Raw genomic sequence first — 23,437 nt, forward strand, 5'->3', positions numbered from 1 at the left:
ACTGTCTTTTCAGGCCCAGAGTGACAGCTTGAGAAGCTGAGACAGAGTCTGCCTGGAACTGGGGGCACTGGGAGCCTGCAGGGCATTTGGATAGGATGAGACCCATCGCCACTCCTGCCTGGTGAAGAGGGAGTGGCATTTATTTATCAGGGGCCTTTTACAGGCCACGGCTTGCCCCAAGCAGCCACCTTGGGCTGATGAAGGAGGCACGCTTGCCTTCTGGCTCACCCAAACACAGTGCTGATGGCCACCTGTTCTGCCTGTAGGAGTGGGCTTTTCTCTCTTTTTTAAACATTCTCTGCTCATGAGTCACCACTGCCAACAAAAGAATCATCGTGATTCTTCTACTTGGCATCTGGGATCTTATTTAATTTCCTTTCTGAGTCTTCCTTCCTTTCTTCATGCTGTTTCACCTGACCAAAAAATGCTCTTTCCCGGATCCTTCTCTTTCTTTCAAAGTACAGGTTTTTCCTGTTCCAGGCAGCCTCTGCTGACTTTCCCAGTCCCGGGTGGCTCTGATCCCCGAGCAGCATATCTTTCCTCATATGTGACCCAATCATCCTGAGACCGTTTGTGTGACCTTCCTGTCTCATCCAGCATAGGCTGTGAGCTCCTTGGGCAGATGACATATTAGTGTCTGAGGTTGTTGTCCGGTGGATCACAGCACTTGTATTGAATCCATTGCTAAGTAAGGACAAGCCATGTGCTAAGATTTGGTTCATCTAGTCTTCACAGCCACCCTAGAGGTAGGAATTATTATGCTTCCCATTTTACACATGGAGAAACTCAGGTGTAGAGGAATAAATTTATCCAAGTTTATGCAGCTAACATGTGACAGAACCAGTGGTTCAAATACAAGTCTATGAAACTTCAGTGTCTAGACCATGAACTAATTGAACAATGTTCAGTCAAGTCTGAGACAATGACAGTGTCATCCTCACAGAGGTGACAGTTGACAAAGAGCAAATTCAGTGTACAGAAGGCTCTAGACAGTCCGTATTACTATGTGTGAGAGAGAGTCAGGAACAGGAAGATAAACCCTATCATCTGGTTGAAACCAGAGACACAAGTTTTAGTAGCAGGAATGTCACAAGGTTGACAAATGTTGAGCTATGGATACAGGTGCTTTGAGAATGCATAGCTCTAAGTTGGACCTCAACATCTTCTTATTAGAATAAAGAAGGGCAGGATCTGTTGACAACACTAGGAACATAATTACTACCCATGTTAGAATGAAGATATTTTCTTGTCATATTTATCCTTATTTTATATCTTGTCATCATGAAATAGTCATGTCTTATCTGTTGGCCAGAAGTTCTGAGATATCTTAATGTATTAATTTCAATGGCTGATTATTTTTTTACCTCCCGTTACTTGAAGGATATAATATTTGCTTTACTTTATGTTGCCCAAGATTTATTTACTCATTGTATGTTGTGTTAGCTTCTGCTGAACAGCCCAGTGATTCAGTTTATATATATATATATATATATTATTTTTTTCATATTCTTTTCCATCATGTTCTATTATAGTATATTGAATATAGTGCCCTGTGCTATACAATAGGACCTTGTTGTTTATCTGTTTTATATACAATAGTCTGTATCTGCTAATCCCAAACTCTTAATTTATCCCTTCCCCACCCCCTTTCCCCGTTTGGTAACCTGTTTGTTTTAGGAAACTGAGCTTTCTCAATGAACACAGGAACATCAAGAGGCCTTTTACAAACATAAGGGGGAATCTCAATTTTCAAGGCCAGTAGCATCTCCTGAAAGGCTGAGTGTATGATGGTTAAAGCCAGAAGTTCTGAGACAGACTGATTTGCATCATAGCCTCATCACTGGTGACTCAGGCTGAAAAGAATCTGCCTGCATTGTGGGATACCAGAGTTCAATCCCTATGTCAGGAAGATCCCTTGGATAAGGGAATGGCTACCCACTCCAATAGTCTTGCCTAGTGAATTCCATGGACAGAGGAGCCTGCTGGGCTACAGTCTATGGGGTCCAAAGACTCAGACACAACTGAGCAACTAACACCTGTCTTATACCATGGTGGCTCTGAACAAGTGGCTTATCCTCTCCATATCTCAATTCGTCTTTAAAATGAAATAATAATAGTGTCTACATCTCAGGTAATACAAGATATGAAAAGTAGTCCCTGTCACTTTGTAAGCATTCAATAGATGGTAACCACCTTGTTCCTGTTGACACCTGTGTGATGGTCCAGCAGTTAACATAACATAACTAGCCACCAGTAAGAAACCGATGGGCATTAGGTGTTTCCAGTTGATGAACAAGATAAGCAATGTTCCTGCCCTGAAAAGGTTAATGGTCTGGTGGAATGAGGCAAAAAGAATAGATGAACAAGATAATCAAGATATGCTTTATTGAATTTGATTTAATTTAACTTAATTAATAGCCAGAGCAACACAGAAGCAAGTAGATAAGTGAAAGGCACACAAGTTATGAACGGTGGATAGGGCAGGGCTCCTGGAGAAAATGACATTTGAGCAGGGCCATGAGAGAGGAGAAAGAGCCAGCTATGCACAGTGTGGAAGTCAAGGACTTCAGGCAAGGGAATGGCAAGTGCAAAGTCCCTGAGGTGGGAAAGAATTTAACGTGTTCAGGGCATAGAGGGCCATGAGACAGACCCTGATATTTAAAGAAGCTTAATATATGATAAAAACTAAGATCATGGTATCTGGTCTCATCACTTCATGGCAAATAGAAGGGGAAAAAGTGGAAGCAGTGACAGATTTTATTTTCTTGAGGTCCAAAATCACTGTGGACAGTGATGACAGCTGTGAAATTAAAAGACAGTTGCTCCTTGGAAGGAAAGTTATGACAAATCTAGACAGCATATTAAAAAGCAGAGACATCAATTTGCCAACAAAGGTCTGTATAGTCAAAGCTATAATTTTTCCAGTAGTCACCTACTTATGTAAGAGTTGAACCACAAAGAAATCCTTGCCATCCCATGGACTATAGCCCACCAGGTTCCTCTGTCCATGGAATTCTCCAGGCAAGAATACTGGAGTGGGTAGTCATTCCCTTCTCCAGGGGATCTTCCTGACACAGGCATCCAACCCAGGTCTCCTACATTTCTGGAAGATTCTTTACTCTCTGAGCCACAGGGAAGCCCAAAGAAGGCTGAGCAGTGAAGAACTGATGCTTTCAAATTGTGGTGCTGGAGAAGACTCTTGAGAGTCCCTTGGACTGCAAGACAGAACCAGTTAATCCTGAAGGAAATCAACCTTGAATATTCATTGGAAAGACTGGTACTGAAGCTAAAGCTCCAACACTTTGACCACCTGATGCAAAGAGCTGACTCATTGGAAAAACTCTGATGCTGGGAAAGATTGAAGGCAAAAGGGGATGACAGAGGATGAGATGGTTGAATAACATAATTGACTCAATGGACATGAATCTGAGCAAACTCTAGGAGATAGTGAAGGAAAGAAGAGCCTGGCCTGACACAGTAGATGGGGTTGCAAAGAGACAGACACGATTTAGTGACTGAACAACAACAACAATATATGTAATAAAATTGGAACCACACATCAATAGAAAAAGAACACAGTAATAGATGACATGGTCACACGTGGCTCCCTATGTAGTGTGAAAGAAAGCAACAACTCCACTTCACAAGCTAAACTGTGTTCAAAAGAAGGAGCAGAAGGTGAGGAGCCATGGCAGGAAGTAAAAGCCACCAGAAGTTATGGGAGGGTTCTCATCAGGGCTGTCAAATAATCTAGTTTATGTTTTGGGTAGGTTCTGTAGAGAACGGCTTATAGCAAGGCAAAATGCAAGCGGGAAGACCAGTTAGACTGAAGCTGCAGTTGAGATGAGGGAGATAATGAGTCAGGCTAGAGCAGTGATAGTGACTCTGGGGAAAAGCTGGAGGGAAAAAAATTTTAGCTGAGTGCAGGGGCTGAGGACATGGCCTGCTATCACCCCTGGTGGCTGTGAGCCCCGAGTTTGTCTTTTTTTAAAAATGTTTATTTACTTGGCTATACCAAGTCTTAGCTGGGATATAGTTCCTCCACCAGGGACTGAACCCAGGCCCCCTGCATTGGGAGCACAGGGTCTTAGCCACTGAGCCACCAGGGAAGTCCCCCAAGTTTGTATTTTTGATTGTTACGTCCCTGAGCCCACAAATCCTTTCCCATCCTCTCTCTCCAAAGAAAGGCAATCTTTATTCAGCGTTCTCAGTGTTGAATAATTGCTACAGTGAAATTTCATTGTTGTTTTAATTTCTCTGGTTACCAGTGACTTTGAACTTCTCCTCAAATGCTTGTTAGTTTTCTGGGTTTTCCCCTCCTATAAATTGCAGGTTCAAATCTGGCTCACTTTTTAAAAATATATTTATTTATTTAGTTGGCTGTGCTGGAGCCTAGTTGGGCATGTGGGATCTAGTTCCTTGACCAGGGATTCGACCTAGCCCCATGCACTGGGAGCATGGAGTCTTAGTTACTGGACCATCAGGAAAGTTTCTGACTCCCTTTTTGTGTTGGCATGGCCATTTTTCTTGTGGAGTATATGAGAATTCTTTGTATATACTAGACACGAATCCTTTAGTGATTTGCAACTGCATTGAAAATATCTTCTGTTATTCCATCAGCTGTCTATTAACTATTTCTCTGTGTCCTTAGTTGAGAGGAAACCCTTACTTCTTATGTAATCCAATTTAGAAATGTGGTTCGTGGATTCGAAATGATGTTTAAGAAATCTTCATCCTAGGACCACAGATAGATTCTCCTATGTTGTCTTCTGTTAACTTCATAGTTTTCCATTTCTCATGTTATAAGAACATACCCATTCACAGCCCATCTTTTTATATGGGGTGGGTGGGGATGCTGTTTTATTTTATATTACACACTGAGCCATTCATGACCATGTCATCTCTTAAACTGTTCTTTTTCTACTGACTCATGGTGCCAATTCTCCTTTATTAAGCTCCCTTAAACATCAGGGTCTACCTCTGACTCCTCTATTTTGTTTCACTGGTTCTGTTCTGACACCAGCAACATGCTGCTTGTGTTCGTGTGACTTCCTAGTTTGTTTTAGTGCCAGGCGGGGTGAGACTCTCCTCTTGACTATTAGTTTTTAGAAGTGAGTTTGTTACCCACAGATATTTCCTAAGAGGAAGAAATTTGGGATTCATTTTGGAGGTAGAACTGTGCTTATGGCATCTTTTGCTTTACCCCAGTTTTACATCTCTCTTTATTTAAATTTGACCACATTTCCCTATTGGTTTCTAGTTTTCATACCTTGCTTAGAAAAATCCTCTTCATCTTCCTCATTCTCTAATATTAATATTTTATTTTAAATCTTCTATAGTGTTGTTTTAATGTGTGCCTATTTAATCTGTCTGGAATTATTTTTGTGTGGTTATAAAGTTTATAACTAACTTTATTTTATTCCAAATGGTCAGCTAACTTTTCTAATAATGAATACTCCGTCCCTTTCTCACTGATTTAAAATACTTCCTCCATCATATAATGAAATTTCATACATACATAGGGTTGTTTCTGGGCTCTACGTGGCTTATGGAAAGTGCTGGAATCCAGAATTTTTGACAAGAATGCAAGAGCATTAGATGAGTTAAGCAGTAAGTTAACCCGTTAAAATGACAGGTTGAAGGGGGTGGTTATAAAGGTCACTGGTCAGCCAGCTGTGTGGGGGAGGAACTCATGAGAGGCTGGAGGCTGAGAATCAGATGCTGCAGATGGGGTGGGAAGGAAGGGACAGGCTTCCAGGTATCTTGAAAGAGGGTAGGTGAAGAATTCATCCTTGCCTGTTCTCCTGAGAGAGAGGTTAGTTGAGCCACTGAAGAGGAATGTACTTTTCAATGCTGGGTTACCTGAAGCTAAGAGGCTGCTGGTGAAAACAGATCCTGGTTACCCCAATCAATGAGAGTCAATTAACAAGAACCCCAGATATAGACAGAGGTAGGGGTTCAGAGGAGCAGCTTGGGGGGCTCTGAGGAGATCTCAGGCTCTCTGCTCATCAGGGAAGAAAGGGCAGTGGGTAGAAAGAAACTGAGTCCCCTCCACTTTGTGCAGAGATGGCTTCAGACTTTCCACAAGAAGTAACTCTGGGCACAGGGGCATTGATCTGGAGCATCGGTGGTGTACCAAGAACACTGTCATAGCTTAAATTTTATATTCAGAGACAGCCTGGATTGGAGAAGTCAGTTAGGCACCCTTCACCGGTAGAATGGACGTTGCCTTGTGCCTGGCACTGTGCCTTTCCAGCCCACTCCCACCATTCCCATCCAGTTCTCTGTCCCCTCCTGCTCTACAGAGAGTCCACATGGTCGATTTACTGCTTAACTGAGCCCTCTCTTGTCCCCTTAGTAGATCACAGATCCTTCTCTGTTTCCTTCCCGACCACACCCCATCAGCACAGAGCCGGACAGCACAGGCTGAAGGGTGGGTCTGCTCTGTTTGCTGTTATAACAGGTCCACCTGGGTCAGAAACTGTGTAGAGAGTGCAGAGGAAGAAACTTCCCCCCTCCCTCCTGTTTGCCTACTATTCAATTTTATCTCATTCAACCTAAGTGAGGCCCTGGTCTTGAGGAGTTAATGGACAAATGAAGAAATACAAGGATTGGAGAGCCAGATTTTGCATATACTGCCTAGGCTGGATGGAGTAGGGGGAGGGCAAGGGAGGTTATGGCTAGGCTCCTTCAAGTTCTGGACATTGAGGAGTGCTTAGGAGTCTGGGGCTTGCCCTGGGCCTGTTTGATGGTGAAGGAGGGGGTGGAGGGAATGGGTAGCACATGGGCTGGCTCCTCAAAAGGAAGGTCGCCCTTCCCTCACAACCCTCATCTTATCAAGTTCATGACACTGCAGTGCTGTGGGCTGGCTAGTCCACAATATCAATCAGCATTGCTTTCCCAAAGTTCAGCTCTGATCGTGTCACTCTCCTGCTCAAAAACAATTGATGGCTCCCCATTGCCTAGAGAGTAAGTCCAAATTTAAAGCACAGATTTTAAAGGTCACGGCTCTGGGACCCTAATGTATCTTTCCAGATTGTTCCATCACAGAGCCTCCCTTGTCCCTGCCCAACTCCCCGCACCCTCCATATCCCACTCACCCCCTATACCTCCTCCCACACAGCTCACTACTCTGATACCAGACCACTTACATTCTTGAGCATACCCTGCTTTCTGGGCTCCCTACTCCTACTCATGCTATTCCTCCTCCCAGCATGCCTTTCTCGCCTATCATTAGCTTTTGCAACCCTGTCCATCCTCCAAGACTCAACAGGTGCCACCTCCTCCATGAAGCTGTCTCATACCCAGTCCTTCCCTTTCCAGCTGACACTCATTTTCCAACTTCTGTGTTCTCTAAACCACAGTTTATTAGCTCTGTAAACCACATATGTTTACAAATGGAAAGGGCTTATACTGCTCCTTCTAGGATACCCGCTGTTAGCATAGCAGACTCAGTGCTCTGAGCTTCTGAGGGGTTGAAAGCACTGGGCTCCCTGGCTGGACTGTCAGCAGCTTCAAGCCTGGGATTTCCTCTCTTAGTAGCGTGTATGCAGTAGGTGCTCAATAAGTGTTGTGAACTAAATCCAATATAGTAGAATCCACCAAGGACTTGTCTGATGGCTCGGTGGTAAAGGATCCACCTGCCAATGCAGGAGCTGCAGGTTCGATCTCTGGGTAGGGAAGATATCCCTGGAAAAGGGCATGGCAACCCACTCCAGTATTCTTGCCTGGAGAATCCCTTGGGCAGAGGAACCTGATAGGGAACGGTCCATAGGGTCACAAAAGAGTTGGACATGACTTAACGACTAAAAACAAGAGTTCACCAAGGGGTGTGGATGCTGAGTTTGTGTCCTTGGCAGAAGGGGATGGCAAGAACAGAGAAGGATGCAAGCTGGGAGGGGTCCAAGCTAAAGCCCCATCCCCCCTCCGGAGGGTCTGGCAGGCAGAGAGGAGCAGGGTGGGGACGTCCTCCTCCTGCACAGGAGGAGGCTCCACAGATACCACCAACCAGTTTCCATCTCTGCATTCGAGTCAGCCCTGCATTCAGATTCACCCTGAGTTTCATACAATCACTTTAATCCATGAGCCAGAAAAGCCGGTTGTGGGGCCCCAGGCAATAGCTCAGGCAGGAAACTCCCAGTGCACCCAGCTGGGTAGCTGAGCAAGCGAAGCCACCTCACAGGTCCCCCAAGTAAGCCAACCACCAGGACAGAGATAAGAATCAGAGGAGTGGGGTGGGGGTGGGTTGGGAGCATCCTCGAAGCTGCCCTGAGCCCAGACAGGGGCTGGGCCCACCCTCCGTTGGCCTTCCGTGAACTAGGGCAGGGAGCACTTGCCCTTGACTCACCAAGGATTCGAGCAGTTACTTTCTTTTCCTCATCCTCTAACTTTGGAGTCCTGGTCACGGTCTCTGCCTCTCCTGAGGTCCCTGCCCACAGCTTGTGGAGTGTTGAGCCACGGGACTAAGTAGAGTTCGGAGGGAGGACACATCCCCCAGAGGGGCAACTCTGAGCCAGGACCCTGACAAGTTGCAGAGACAGGGCATCCCCCAATCACGGCTGGGTTAATCCTAGAGTCAGGAGGGTCCGTCAGCCTCTTCCTGCCACTCCCTGGTCCAGTGGACAGCCTGATTGTTCTCCTGGGGGCAGCAGACTGCTGACCCTACCCGTCCCTGCATTTTCAGGATCTGAAGTCCTGAGGGTCCCTTGATATGAAGAGGCCTGTGTCCAGGACTCTACCTGGCTACCCACTTGAGCCCCTCCCAGAGCAATCCAGCCACTGCCGAGAATCCTCTGGAGGGTGGAGCTCTGAGTCAGAGTATAAGTTCCCCATCTCACCAGCCAGCTACAGAGCCACATGATGCTTCAGAAGCAGATGCCCGTCTGGGTCTCCCACTACCCGCCAGACTCATGCCAAGAGGACGGGGACAGGCCCGCAGCCACCTGTGCATTGGAGGTGAGGGAACAGGGCTGGGTGGGTGGGACAGGAGCCGAGGGCAGGAGACCTGCTCAGGGAGGGCTGGGGTCACGGCAGACTCCAGAGACATGGAGTGCCTTGGCTAGGGCAGCCCCTGCTTGGCACTGGGAGACACAGTCTGGCCCAGTTGGTACCAGGCCTCTGGGTGGATGGCCCAGCTTCAGACACCCGCAAGCTTGACAAGATGCATGGGAGTGGCTCAGGGCCATCCTGGGGCCAGCAGCACCCAGGAAGTGCTTAGCACTGCCAGGGATGGGTCACATTTGGCCACTCCTAGCAGCAAGCAGGCTTTCACCCTGTGGACCTGCCGAACTGCCTGCTGTGAGACTGTGTGGTGTGGTGTCAGGTGAAGACCAGTGCTACTGCCGACCTGTCCCCACTGGCCGTGAAGCGCCCCTCCTAGTTTTGTGGTCGAGATCCCTGGGTCCATATAACAGCTCCCAGGGAGACCCCAGGTTCATGGGTCAAACCTCCAGGGCTCTGGACCAGTTCTGTCTGGGCTTTCCCACCTCATCTCAGTCTTCCAGTTTGCTGCCGGCATGCCATGGAAGCACTGTCAGCAGTGACGTTTTCCTATTGACCTTCCCCGGCCCACACTAGATCATGGAATGAGATGAATGATGCTCCGGAAGTGTTTTGTCTTGGAGTGGGAGGTGGAGACCCTGCTCAGTCTCCAAGGATCCCAAGAGGGAAGTTCCAGGCTGTGTGGTGCCTGATGCCCCGCTGACCGGTCCAGGATAGATGTCACCTTCTGGGCTGTTTCTATACAGCCCCCGGGATGCTGAAAGAGCTTCTGGTCCACATGTGCTCCTGTCTCCCTTGTCTCATTGAGCCTCCAGGAGCTTGAGTGAGGAGAAACCTCCACAGAAAGGACAGAGCTTACCTTAAAGTGAGGAATGAAGCAACTGAGAGCTGCACTCTTCCCTCTCAGGTCCTGGGGGGTCCATAACTCAGAGCTGGGACTTCTTGCCCAAACCCCTCACCTAGTCTGAGTGATAAAAAGGAACATGGTCTGGGGAGCTGCTCAGACTAGCAGGGAAGCATTCTAGGGGCCCATAGAGTCCTCATCTGCATGCTCTCCTTTTAGGGAGGGTCCTTGTCTCTTGGAAGCTACTGCCAGGCTGTCCTGAGCTCTGACATAAGTATCGCAGGAAATTGATGGATACCCCCTGCTCTCCAGCAAGGAGGTGGCATCACCAGCCGGCCCTGCCCTGAGAAGCCCTGCAGAGGGGAGTTCCCATAGGCTTCCAGGGAGCTGTCTTCCCTCATCAGCACCCAGACCTCATGGGCTGGTTTGGTTAGGGTAGCCTTGACCCTTACTACTTCTGAAATATGGTTGTCATACCCTCCTCCCAACTCCCACCCGCACCGGGAGCCAGACCCTGGGAACCCACCTGTAACTAAATAGTCTTCAAATGTGTGGTGACAGCTAGTTTTCTGGGTGTTAGGATAGCCTCCAAACGGGAGCTGAGGGTTTAACTCCTGCCTCTGCTGTTGACTACTCTAGTGCATGACCCGGAGCAAGCTATTAACTGAGTTGGTTAATTCCTGGTGAGGGCCAGCCTCCAAGTGGATGGAATGGGCAATGCCCTGCAGCCAAGTACATCTACATCTGCAGCCCCGCCCCTTCTGGGCTGTGTGACCCTGTTTGAGATGCGAGCTCTTTAACCTCGGTCTTCTTCTCTGCAAAGAGGAATAGTAGTGCCTTCCCCAGAGTCTCGTTGGGGCAGGGGGCCTAGTTGAAAACAGATACAGTGCCCCCAGGTAGAGCAGAGCCTGGCATATGAGAGGAGGGTAATGAATTGTGTTCCCAACCTCCCCACCAAAGCCCTGTCTATAAAGTAAGGGGCTGGAAAGGGGTAATATTGGATTGCAAAATAATCAATCCTGAGAGTCAAGCTTTTTTCCACATGAGCTGGCAAGATGCCCCTGTTCTAAGGAGGTTTAAGGGGAAAAAGAGTCCTGGCGAAACCAACCCCAAGGACCAAGGCCAGGAGGAGGCTGGAGCCAGGTGTGCCTACAGCCTGAGCCATGGCTTCCCAGAAACCTGCCATCCAGCCCCCTGTCCCTACACAGCGGTCCTGGTTGTTAAAGTATCTAAATACACTTCTCCACTGGTTGCCAAATAGTCCCTGCCTTGAGCTCCAACCTCCTGAGTGCTCTCTGGTCCTTGTCCCTGGACCCTCCAGAGCCCTCATGAACTGGAGGATTACCACCCACCCCTGATCCAGGGCTGCAGACTAGCTGGTGCCTGGCCATATCTGCTGGTAAACTTTCACTCTGATACCCAGCTAGCAATCCTGTCAGAGGGACGAGCTTGTCCAAGCCCCTGAAGTTCTTACCCAGATCCCATAAGCCACCCCATACACTTGGGTTCCATAAACCCACCAGTTTCTAGTTCCCATAGTCACAAACACTATCCTTTGATCTATTACATCTTTCTATTGTGTTCATTAGCTCTGAGACCATGCAGTTTTGCATATGCCTAGCATCACTCCAAGAAGGCAATGGCACCCCACTCCAGTACTCTTGCCTGGAGAATCCCAGGGACGGGGGAGCCTGGGGGGCTGCCATCTATGGGGTCGCACAGAGTCGGACACGACTGAAGTGACTTAGCAGCAGCAGCAGCATCACTCCAATTGAGCTAATTATATCAGGAGCAAAATACGTACATTCACTTTAATCCCAGAAGGTCATTTTTCATAGACTTAATTCCTGGAATCATCTGGCCCCAAGACCTGAGTCCCATGTTCCTGCTGCCTTCCTCCCAGCACGGCCCCTCTGGGCTCTCTCTCACACCCTCGAGGCTCTGTCTCCCTGCTGGCAGATGGATGAGTGCTTTGCGGAGTACTTCGCAACTGGGTGTCTCCTGAAAATTCCTGGGCTAAAGGTGTAAGCTGAGGCTCCAAACCACAAAGCAGCCCTCTGTGGCTGCTAGAAAGTGGGAACTTCTCTTAAAAGCTCTTACAGTCCTGACATGCTCTGGTTGTTTGATAAGGGGAGAGATGATGCAATGTGTCAGAAGAGTACTGAAAGTAGAAGGGCTGCTGGAGTGTGTGGGTTATTTGGGGGCTTTGGGATAATTCAAGGTGAAACAAAAAATCTGCCAGGAAAATAGACTTTCAGAGAAGATTGGGGCAAGCAGCATCTGTCTTCATGTTTGTCGAGGGTCACTTTCAAGTTTAAGGTGACAATATAATCGTAGTTATGAACACACGGTTAAGAATTAGAGCTTGGGGACTTCCCTGGTGGTCCAGTGGTTAAGACTTCACCCTCCAATGCACGGGGCATGGGTTCAGTCTCTGGTTGGGAAGCTCAGATCCCACATGCCTCATAGCCAAAAAGCCAAAATATAAAACAGCAGTGGTCTACATCATATACCCACAAAAATCAGAACTGGATGCAGACTCAATTTCCTTTGATTCAAGCTGAGTGCCTGAGGTCAAAGGACTTAGGCTCAGAGTCTCCATCTGTAAAGCAAGGCTAATAATAACTGCTTTTGGGGTGCTGTAAGGATTAGTGTTGCTGAGTTAGAGTAGAAGAAATGGTCAACTTCGTCGGAAGGTACAGAGTTAGATGAAAGCAGAGAGCTTTTCCTGGAAGGCAGGGAGACCCCAAGTGAGGTCCTACAGGAAGCTGTGGGTGCTCATTCCCTCCCAGGGAAGACACAAGGGAGCTGGGCAGGGCCAAGGACAGCCCCTCCTGGAGGCAGGAAAAGGGCTGTGGTGGCTGAGAGGACCGGACCCCTGGGTTCAGAGACATGGGGAGTGATCCCTGCCTGGGCCAAGGCCTTGGCTGGCTCCCCACTTGGAGTCCTCTAGCTGCCCTCTGAGGAAGTGGGTCAGGGGAACAGGCTTTGCCAGAGCCACTCTCCTGGATGAAAGATGACTCCTGCCTCCTCCCCAGATCAGATCAGAACACGTGCTCTGCCCACATAAGGACCCATGTGCCTGGAGGGGTCTGCCCAAAGGCACAGCTGTATTTCCAGAACCAGAAGAGAAGTGCTATGTACAGCCTTTGGTCCAAGTGAAAAGGCTCAAAAGGCAATCCCATTAGAGCAAGTGATTGACTTTGAAAATATTCAGTGTTTCAGAGTTAATCTCACAAAAAGAATCCTCAGACCTGTATGTGACAGTCAGTATGGCTTTGTTCCAACTTTGAGGCAGCTGTTGGGGAAAGAGGAGGAAAAGGCCCTAAAGATGACTTATATATGGATCTCAGGGACCAAGCAACAGCCTTCCCAGCCATTGTCCTATTGTTCTTGGTTAGAATTAAGCCCTAGGAAATTCCCTGGTGGTCCAGTGGGTAAGGTTTTTGCCTTCCAGTGCAAGGGGTGCAGGTTCGATCCTTGGTCAGGGAGCTAAAATCCCCCATGCCTCATGGTCAAAAATCCAAAACATAAAACAGAAACAATATTGTAACAAATTCAATAAAAGTCTTTAAAAATGGTCCACATCAAAAAAAGAGAGAGAGAGAAAGAGAGGGCAGGGACATATGTATGTCTGTGGCTGATTCATGTTGATGTTTGGCAGAAACCAACACAATTCTGTAAAGCAATTATCCTTCAATTAAAAAATAAAAAGAAACAAAAAAACAAATTAAGCCCCAGTAGAGCCTGGAAGGACAGACATCAAAATAACAATTCTCATGACAAGAAAAAAATTTTAATTACATGCAGTGATGGATAACTAAACTTCTTATGGTAACCATATGAAAATACTAAATATATCATCAAATCATTATGTTGTATACCTCAAACTCATGCAATGTTATATGTCAATTATTTAATTTTTAAAATGAGCAATACTTTTCTTATAAAGGTTTTATGAAATTAGAAACTATAAGAGAAGGGTCTGGAAAATAGTAATGTTACCAAATGCAAATCTGTATACCTGATGCACTAATGTGCACCTGATGTGAGGCCAAACAAAACCAAAATGCTGGAGTTTGGAACAGAGAAAGGTTCGTTGCAGGGCCATGCAAGGAGATGGGTCATGCCTTAAAAACTCCTGAACTCCCTAAAGCTTTCAGCAAAGCCCTTTTCTAGGAAAGACGAGGAAGGAGAGTGGTTAGTTGTTGCAAACTTTTTAGTGTCAGACCCTTTTTTTAAAATTGGGGTTTACTTGTGTTTCAATGTTGTGTTAGTTTCTGCTGTGCAGAAAAGTGAATCAGCTATTCGTATATATCCCCTCTTTTTTGGATTTCCTTCTCATTTAGGTCACCACAGAACACTGAGTAGAGTTCCCTGTGCTATACAATGGGTTCTCATTAGTTATCTATTTTAAACATAGTAGGGTATATATCGGAGAAGGCAATGGCTCCCCACTCCAGTACTCTTGCCTGGAAAATCCCATGGACGCAGGAGCCTGGTGGGCTGAAGTCCATGGGGTCGCTAAGAGTCAGACACGACTGAGCGACTTCACTTTCACTTTCCATTTTCATGCATTGGAGGAGGAAATGGCAACCCACTCCAGTGTTCTTGCCTGGAGAATCCCAGGGATGGGGGAGCCTGGTAGGCTGCCGTCCACGGGTCGCACAGAGTCGGACACGACTGAAGCGACTTAGCAGCAGCAGGGTATATATGTCAACCCCAATTTCCAAATTCATCCCACCCGCTCTGCCCTCCTTGGTGTCCATACATTTGTTCTCTACATTGTGTCTCTATTTCTTCTTTGCAAATATCTGTACCATTTTTCTAGATTCTATATACATGCATAAATATATATTTGTTTTTTCTTTCTGACTTAACTTCACTCTGTGTGACAGTTTCTAGGTCCATCCACATCTCTGCCAATGGCACAGTTTCATTCTTTTTTATGGCCTAGTAATATTCCACTGTATATACGTGCCTTTGTTCTTGAGGTCAGGTCATGGTCAGGTCACAGTGTTCCTGTAAATCTCCACCAAACCAAATATTATCCTATTGGCTATACCTCAGTACAAAATGTTTTTGGTGTTAAAAACAAATATTATCCCCCATTCTGACAAGAAAGGGCAAGGTCTCAAGGCTCATCTCTTCCCCTCTGAGGTCTGGGCTCTGCTAAGAGGTGGAAGCTCCCTATGCAGGCCAGTTACCCTGCTCGGGAGCATTTGTCCAGCATCCAGTCTAGGTCCTCCCACAGTGCTGAGGCTCAACTGAGGAGGCAGATCTCAGCTGGTAGCACCCTCAGGGCCAGGTCCTCAGACACTGTCCAGGTGACATCACTCAGGGAGCCAGGCACCCAAGACCCAGTTGGGCCTCTGGCTCCTCAGTACACCCAAATGAGGGCAGGTCCCCTGGACTGTGACCCATGGAGAGAGCTACCACCATTAGGGCTTGGAGGTGGGGATCAGGGAGAGGTTCGCTGCTGCTTCAAGGACTGAGCCCAACCAATGGACAAGCTGTGGTGAGGGCTCTGGAGCTCTGTGGCCCACAGCCCTCAGTCTGTCCCTGGCCCCCAGATCACCCACCGGCCTGAGGCTGGAGGGCCCTAGGGATAAGGCCATGATCAGCCTGCACTGCACTCTCTGCCCCAGGACCCCTGCAAGGCCAACTGAGCGGGTCCTCTCACCGGCCAAGATCAAGGTCTCCTGCTGTGCCCACTCTTCCCCTATTAGAGTAAATGTTCAGTAGATTATATTACAAATATTATCTGACAATAGCCAAGGCAGGTGAACTATCTGTGGACAGTCTGAGTTGAAAATAAAAGTATTTATACATAGTGATCTTCTCTGAGTATTGGCATTTTGGGGACTCTTTTTCTTCACACTCTCATGGTTTCCCCTAAACCCTAATACTACTTTAAATAGAGAAGAATTGAATTTGCTCAAAAGGGTAGAAGGTGACTCTTGTAACATGGAGTGGATGACTCAGAGTGTAAAGGGTTCCAGTTCAGAGGCCTCTATAAACATCATTGGGTGGGTTGGAGGAGTCAGATGGTGTCTGCCTTGGGCATGGGCTGGAAGTGGACAGTAAAAAGACTCATGTAACGCAGACATAAAGGACAGACTTTTGGACACAGTGAGGGAAGGAGAGAGTGGGATGATTTGAGAGAGTAGCATTGAAATATATACATTATTGTATATAAAAATAGATAGCCAGTAGGAATTTGCTGTATGACACAGGGAACCCAAAGACAGTACTTCGTGACAACCCAGAGGGATGGGATGGGGAAGGAAGTTTAAGAGGGAAGGGACCTATGTATATCTAGATGTGGTTCATGTTGATATATGGCAAAAATCATCTCAAAATTGTAAGTATCCTCAAATTAAAAAAAAAAAAAAAGACTCCTCTAAGCCTGGGTAAAATGCTCAGGAAAAGGGCTTCCAACTCCAAGATCCAAATAGGAAAGACATGGCCAGAAGAGGCACGAAACTGTCCTTCCTCTGGGGTGTGTTGGCTCAGAGAGGATAGAGGACAAAGCCCCTCACCTGCACAGCCTTGGATCCCCTGGGGACCAGAAGCATTCTCCAGACCGCAGATGGTCCCAGGGGAGAGGTCACCGGAGTCTGGGCAGTGGGAGCCTGTCCAGGTTGAGCTGCTGTCTCCGCCAAGGCCACCTGCCACCACTGCATGAAGAGTGAGTCCAGTGTCCTCTCCACCCACAGGAGGGGCTGTCTCCATGCCACCTGCTGACAGTGAGGGTCATCCGCATGAAGAACGTCCGACAGGCCGACGTGGGTGAGTCTCCCCCTCCTTCTTCCCTCCCTCCTCTCCACTTCTGGGGCCAGGATGGAGACAGGCCTAGAGGGGAAATGGTCAGGGGTCGCTCTGTGTGTCTGTGTGCATATGTGTCTCTGTGTGTGTTCTGTATTCAAGTTGTATTTCAGACTTTGAGGTTTGTATCATTTTCCAGGCCCCTCCCTGTAGCTGCAACCTTGGTACAAGCAGCCCCTGCAGTCCTCACCCGGCTGTCCACCTCACTCTCTCCTCCCTGCTCTCCTCTCCCTGGGATCCCTTCCAGGAGTCAGCTTCCCCAACCCTGGGCATGAGTTTAGGGGCTGTTGAAATGGAAGGGGAGGCCCTTGGGGACCATGAAGCCAGTCAGCTCCAGTGCTCTTCTCAGGACCTGGATCCCAGACGGGCCCTACAGTGCATGCCAGGGCCCCAGTTCTGCATTCAGCCCATGGATATGGTTGACTCACCAGGGCTCTTTGTTCAGGGTCTTCTTGCTGCTTTAATTTCCCTTTCATCCCGGCCTCTGCTGCATTCCCAGGCCACAGGGGCCCAGGGAAGTCTCTGGTTTCAGGAAGAAATGAAGATATCTGGGTGGGTAGAACAAAAGCCCCTCCCTATGCTGCTCTCACCTCCCCACCATCCAGGGAGGAAGCCTGGTCCTCAAGGAGGACAAAGCTCTGTGTCAGGGCCCATGACTGAGGGGGTTCCCACTTACTGGCAACCACACAGGAATGGCCCAAGGGCTCCAGGTTCCCCAAAGCTCCTTTATATTGCCCTCACCCTGGGACTCAACTATGCTGGCCTGGGACTCAACTATGCTGGGAGAGCCTGACGCAAGGGGAGGCGTCTATCTGCAAAGCAATCATGGAGTGGTAATAGACAATGGCGGGCTTCCCTGGTGGCTCAGATGGTAAAGAATCTGCCTGCAGTGCAAAAGACCTAGGTTTGATCCCTGGGTCAGGAAGATCTTGAGAAGGGAATGGCTACCCATTCCAGTGTTCTTGACTGGAGAATTCCACGGACAGAGGAGCCTGGCAGGCTACCAGTCCATGGGGTTGCAAAAGTGGAACATGACTGAGCAACTAACACTCTCACTTTCTTTAATAGAGGATGACATTCTGATCTTGTCACCACAGGATTTAAAGGACACTGAAAACTGGGAGTAGCTAAGGAAGGCTGCTTTGAGAGCCTGAGGTCTGAGGGGACAAGATGTGAGCATCCAGAGGTCTGGGAGCCCAATCTGGGGGAGGACTCCTCCTGCATTCCACCCCCAGCACCTGCTGGGGGCCTGCCCGAGGCAGACACCACACATCCTCCTCAACCTGAGGGCAGTGCTGTGGGACCCATTTGCACATGAGGATTAAATGCCTCAAGCAGAATCAGTGTTTGATCCCAGGTCTGGCCTGCTGAGGGGTAGGAAGGACAAGCCAGGAGAAGGAGCCCGGGCTATTCAGAGGATGGATGGGAATCGAGGTGGCACCCTAGTCCTTGAGGCAGGGACTGCATGACCTCGAGGGCTTCTGTGCGGATGGAGCAGGAGCCCTGGGGAAGAGGCTGACAGCCTACTGCAAAGCTATCTCCGTAACACCGCAGCGCAAGGATGAGTGTGGAGGTGGGGAAGGGAGGGCCCTACATCCCAGGAGAGAACAAAGGGACCAGGTAGGATTCAGACCCCGTCCACGGGACGGTGAGTGTCCAGAGCCCATGCCATCAGTTGCAGCCAGCATGGCTCTGTTCCCAGGTCGGCCAGGGGGCCATGGACTTCTTGGGCTTCTCAGGGCCTCCCAGGCCAACAGTAATTGATGTGAGGAGCCTGGAAGTGTCCCCTGGATCCGGAGCCTGGTTGCCTCTTTTGCCTTCATTTCCACACCAGGGTGGGTTGTCAGACACCTCACCCCACTCCCATCGGGGACAGGTCACAGCTTTCACATGCCTGCAGTGGCCTCGCCCGCCTTGGCTCCTCTAGAGGTGGCTCTGTCCCCGCCCTGCGTGTCATGCGGGCCTCACACTCTCAGGCAGGCCTGCACTTGTGCTCTCAGACCCTCCCACCAGCGGGCCCCAGAGGTGGAGGTGAGGTGAGGAGCAGGCAGCCAGAGAAACGGGCTAAGGTCTGGCCTACCTCCTCTCTCTCTTCCCCACATGTGCCTCTGGCACACAGGCTGCCCTTCAAGGGTACCTGGTCCCCTTTGGAACATGTCTGTGTTTTCCTCATTTCCCTGAGGAACAGAGCTGGGGGCAGTCACGGTGTCTGGGGTATCAGCCCAGGTCACGTTGTATCTGGTTCCACAGTTGTCACGGGCTGGGCTCGTTTCTGCCTCGCCTGGGTGGAGACTATCTTGACATCTTGCAGGTCCTGGGTCACCTTCGCCCTAAATCGTTCCTCCTGGCTTAGATCAAAAATGATCTCCCCTCTGGTTCAGTCCTGTAAGGGGTGCCTGAGTTTCTAAGATTTCCAGGAGCCCCAAAGGGATGAGATTCGGGGGTGGCTCCCTCATCAAGGAGCTAGGTCAGGGCTACGAGAGAACTGGCCTGGAAATCTTGCAGCTGTCCAGAGTTTTTATTCCCCTTGGGACAATAAATTAAAATTCAAACCAGCACCCCAAGAGCTGTGAGGTGGGTGTCTCTAAGGAAGATAATGTTCTTGATATCAGTAGAGATGGTTAAGTCATCTTCGCCACCCACATTCTGGAAAAAGAGATATGTCATTCCTATGACCAAGCCCTTTTTCACTTCATGAGGAACAAGGATGAGAACCAATCTGTGCTTAGGAAATTCCCCAAAGTTCTTAGAATTGGATCATCCTTTCTTAAGCACTCTTAATTGCCAACGCAACAACAGTCACTACCTTAGAGTCAGCTCATGATGCTGCAGCTTGTCATCTGAGCTTGGCGGCCTCCCTCCACCATCATCCCTCCCCAGGATTATCCTCTCTTGGGCTGCACTCTCCTTCCCAACCTTAGGGGGACAGGCAGAATGGATCTCTGCAAAAGAACTGGAAAAAAAATTTATGCTTGATGTGTAGGTGTCTGACCAATGCTGGCTCTTCCAGGAGTTTTGTTTTGTTTTTAATCTTAACTGGAGATTTAAGCCTTAGGTCAAAAATTCTGAGACTTCAGTGGATTTGTGTATGTTAGTCATTCAGTCGAATCCAACTCTGCAACCCCATGGACTATAAGCTACCAGGCTCCTCTGTCCAAGGGATTCTCTAGGCAAGAGTACTAGAGTGGGTTGCCATTTCCTTCTCCAGGGCATTTTCCCAACCCAGGGATCAAAGCTGGGTTTCCTGCATTGCAGGCAGATTTTTTTTTACCATCTGAGCCACCAGGAAAAGCCCAGTGGATTTAATGGGACAATTTTAGGCATTAACTGATGATAGAAAAGGAATCTTAGAGGAAAAGGGGCCTTTCCAGGGTCTGTGAAATCGTGCTAAGCAAGTGGGTGTAGGGTTGTGGGGTCCCTGCCTTCAGGCTCCCCCTGCACAGGAGGCAGGCCAAGAGGAGGGGACTTGGAGCCCAGGAAAAGCCAAAGGAGGGCCTAGGAGGACTGAGCAGGTCCCCAGGGAGTCTCCCTCTGAACAGAGCCATTAGACACGCCAACTTACCTATCTATATCTATGGTGACTCAGCCCAGAATTTCTGGGGTGCTGATATATCCCAACAGCAGGAAGCTGGGGTTTTCTACCATTCATTTAGTCACAAATATCCAGCGGTGCCAATACTGGGTCTCCTGGGCTTCCCAGGGCACAGGGGGTGGTGGAGACACATGCACCAACCTGTCAGCAGTGCTCCATCAGGAGAAGAGCGGGAGGCATAGGGCTACGAGGGGCTCCTGGCCCAGACTTAGGGGCTTAGGCAAGGCTTCTGGAGGGAGGTCCCTTCTGCAACCTGAAAGGGTGGAAGAAGGGTAGTGTGAAAGAGGAAGAGGAGGGTGTTCATGGCAAGGCGACATGGCCTTCTGAGACCTACAGGGCGCTGGGTTTGGCTGGAGTTTGGAGTGAGTGTGAGCACGTGCATGCAACAGTGTATGTGTGCATGCATGTGTGAATGCCTGTGTGTGTGTGTGTGTGTTTGGGGACAGGGCGGGGCTGGGATGATAGGGAGAAGGAATGATGTGAGGCTGGCAAAGTGGGAGGGGTAGCCATGCTGAGTGGGTGGGACTCAGCCTGAGTGGGCAGGGAGCCACTGAAGGATCTTTAACTGGGGAGTGACCGATAGGAAAAGAGCCCTTTGGTTTCTCTAGAGAGAAAAGATGAGGGTGGGGCAGGACAGAAGACAGGGTTCCCAGTGGGGTAGTGATGAAGAGATGGCACAGATGAAGATGGCATGCACCAAGGCAGTGGCCATGCAAGTAGGGAGAAGTGGACAGGCTGGAGAGCACCAAGGAGTTAAATCAACTCAATGTGAGAGCCTGAGTTCATAGTGAGGAGGAACAAGCTGGACATGGAAGGAATGGTAGGATGATGTCATCATTTTCTTTTGATTCTGTTGTGTTTGGATTAATGATGATTATGACATTTAAAGACAGTGTTATCTCACCTCTGTTTGATGGGTGGAAGGCCATGAATTCCAGTTCATTGAATGGTGAAAGACTAGCCTGAAAGATTAACCAGACAGAGGGGATGAAATCAGAAACCAGGGATGCTCATGATGCAAGCCATGGTTATTAAGTCTGATGAAGTTCTCAGTGTAGTAACAATATAGGACTAAGTCAGTCTGCGGGGAGGGGTCACCTCTGGTTCCATTCTCAGAGGACATTATTAATTATAATTAGGAACTAGTTCGGATCAGTCCTATCAGTACAGAACTCCCATCCCTTCCCTGCTTTATCATCTAGAAGAAGCTTCTCTAACACTGGAAACTGTATTGACTTTTCCCCTTCTCTATGTATCTTGTGGGTGTCCTGGGAATTACACCCAGCAGATTGCCAGAAGAGTGACAAGGGCCATCGGGGCACCTCTTCCTCCCTCCTCCCAGGTGGAATGGTGTCAGGACATTGGGTTTTCACCCTATTCCTATCCCTGTGCCTGCCACTGCTCCAAAAAGAAAACCCAGGAGGCCTTCTTTAACTTTAGGAGAACGTGTTGGGGTCACAGCTTTGTCCTTCGAGCACACACAGCATCATCACATTCATGTTGTTCTTTTGAATGAAAAATAAAGTATGTGGTCTTAGATACGAGGGTTTCTTGGGCCACACGGTCCATGTGGGGAGACCAGTATAGATACAAAGAGCCCAGATGGGTGCATCTGAGATGTTCGGTCACATGGTTTGCATTTCCTGTCCCTAGATCCTGCTGAATAGCCTGTTCTGCTCCAGGCTGTCCCCACTGGGCCTTGGGGCTGACTCCCTCCTCCCTAACGGTGTCCCTTCTAATCCTTGCTTCTCCGCAGCCCAGAGCTGAGCCTTACTTTGGCTTCCCTGGTGCTCTGGGCTAAAGCAAGAGATAAACTTGATCTCTGAGTGGCTAGTCCTTCAGATCGTCCCCTGGCAGAGAGAAAACTGCCCAGCCATGTGTGTGTGTATGTTATTTGCTCAGTCATGTCTGACTCTTTGTGACCCCATCAACTATAGCCCACCAGGCTCCTCTGTCCATAGGATTCTCTAGGTAAAATACTGGAGTGTGTAGCTATTTCTTTCTCCAGGGGATCCTCCTGACCCAGAGACTGAACCCAGGTCTCCTGCATTACAAGCAGATTTTTTACTGTTTAAGCCACCACGGAAGCCAAAAAAACTGCAGAGTCACAGCCATACCTTGTCCCAAACCAACAAGAGCCAGGGTGCTTCTGAGCAGAGCCAGAGGCCATCTCCAGTCTTCAGAACAGGCAGGGGGTCCTGCGTCCCCGCTGAAACCTCCAGCCTGCAGTCCATGACCTTCTCAGGGTTCTGGGACAAAGGTCTCTGGAGAGCCAGGGCCGTGAGTCAAGAGGGGACCTGAAGCTGAGACGAGGCTTCACTCTGGCTTCTGCCTCCACACTCTCTCCTCTTCAGACCTGGATTGGCTCCTCACCCCCTCACCCTTGTCTTCCTCGGACAGTGAGCCTGACAGACTGCTTCGTGAGCCTGTGGCTGCCCACTGCCAGTGAAAAGAGGCTGAGGACTAGGACCATCTCCAACTGCCGAAACCCAGAATGGAATGAGACCTTCAGCTTCCAGATCCAGAGCCAAGTGAAGGTGAGACACGGGGACAGCACCTGCCTGCCCTGCCTGCAGGTCCGCTCCCTCCTGGCCTGCTTGTCCTTCTCTTTGTTCACGTGGCCTTCTCATGCCTATTTGTCTTTCTTTCTACCCACTTCTTGTCCCATGTCTCCCCACTCACCCACTCCTTTCTTCTGCCTGTCTCGTATTTGTCCCTCTGGGCGTAGTTATCCTTCTACCATCTTTCCTGCTTCTCTGTCCTTTCCCTAAATTGTCCCTAGAACTGTCTCCTGCCCCCAAATTGAGTGTGTTTCCAGAACATACACCAAGCAGAAGGATACAGAGAGAAGAGCCAATCTTCTCAATAGGTCCGAGGCCAGTCTAATCCCAAACTTTCCACTGTTGTAAATCCTTTTTGGATGGCTAATTTACTTCTAATTCCTTGGGTGTGTGCTCTTTCATTTGTTGAGTTGCTGATTCATGCATAGGCCTTCTTCAGATATATGTGACTACATGGAGTTCATATCTCCTGTGGGAGAATCCTGTCCTGAACATCCTGAGTTTTGACAGCTGCCCCAGGGTCCCCTTCAGATAAATTTACCCTCATCATGAAGGCGTCAGAGCCAGTCCTGAGGCATCTGAGGCTTGACAACTCCATCCAGCTTACCACTT

At 48.8% G+C, this 23,437-nt stretch overlaps 1 protein-coding gene across 1 annotated transcript in view; it reads left to right on the forward strand.

Moving 5' to 3' along the window:
* Nucleotides 1-16,568: 16,568 nt before the first annotated feature.
* The window catches only part of PLA2G4E (phospholipase A2 group IVE), a 35,721-nt gene continuing 28,852 nt past the window's right edge, over nt 16,569-23,437 (forward strand). The window contains exons 1-2 of the mRNA XM_005903974.3: nt 16,569-16,636; nt 22,665-22,801. Of these exons, the coding sequence (XP_005904036.2) occupies nt 16,609-16,636; nt 22,665-22,801 (165 nt within the window). The 5' untranslated portion in view covers nt 16,569-16,608. The remainder of the gene's footprint in view (nt 16,637-22,664; nt 22,802-23,437) is intronic.

Source organism: Bos mutus, chromosome 10 (assembly GCF_027580195.1).
Source record: "Bos mutus isolate GX-2022 chromosome 10, NWIPB_WYAK_1.1, whole genome shotgun sequence".
Classification (NCBI taxonomy): Eukaryota; Metazoa; Chordata; class Mammalia; order Artiodactyla; family Bovidae; genus Bos; species Bos mutus.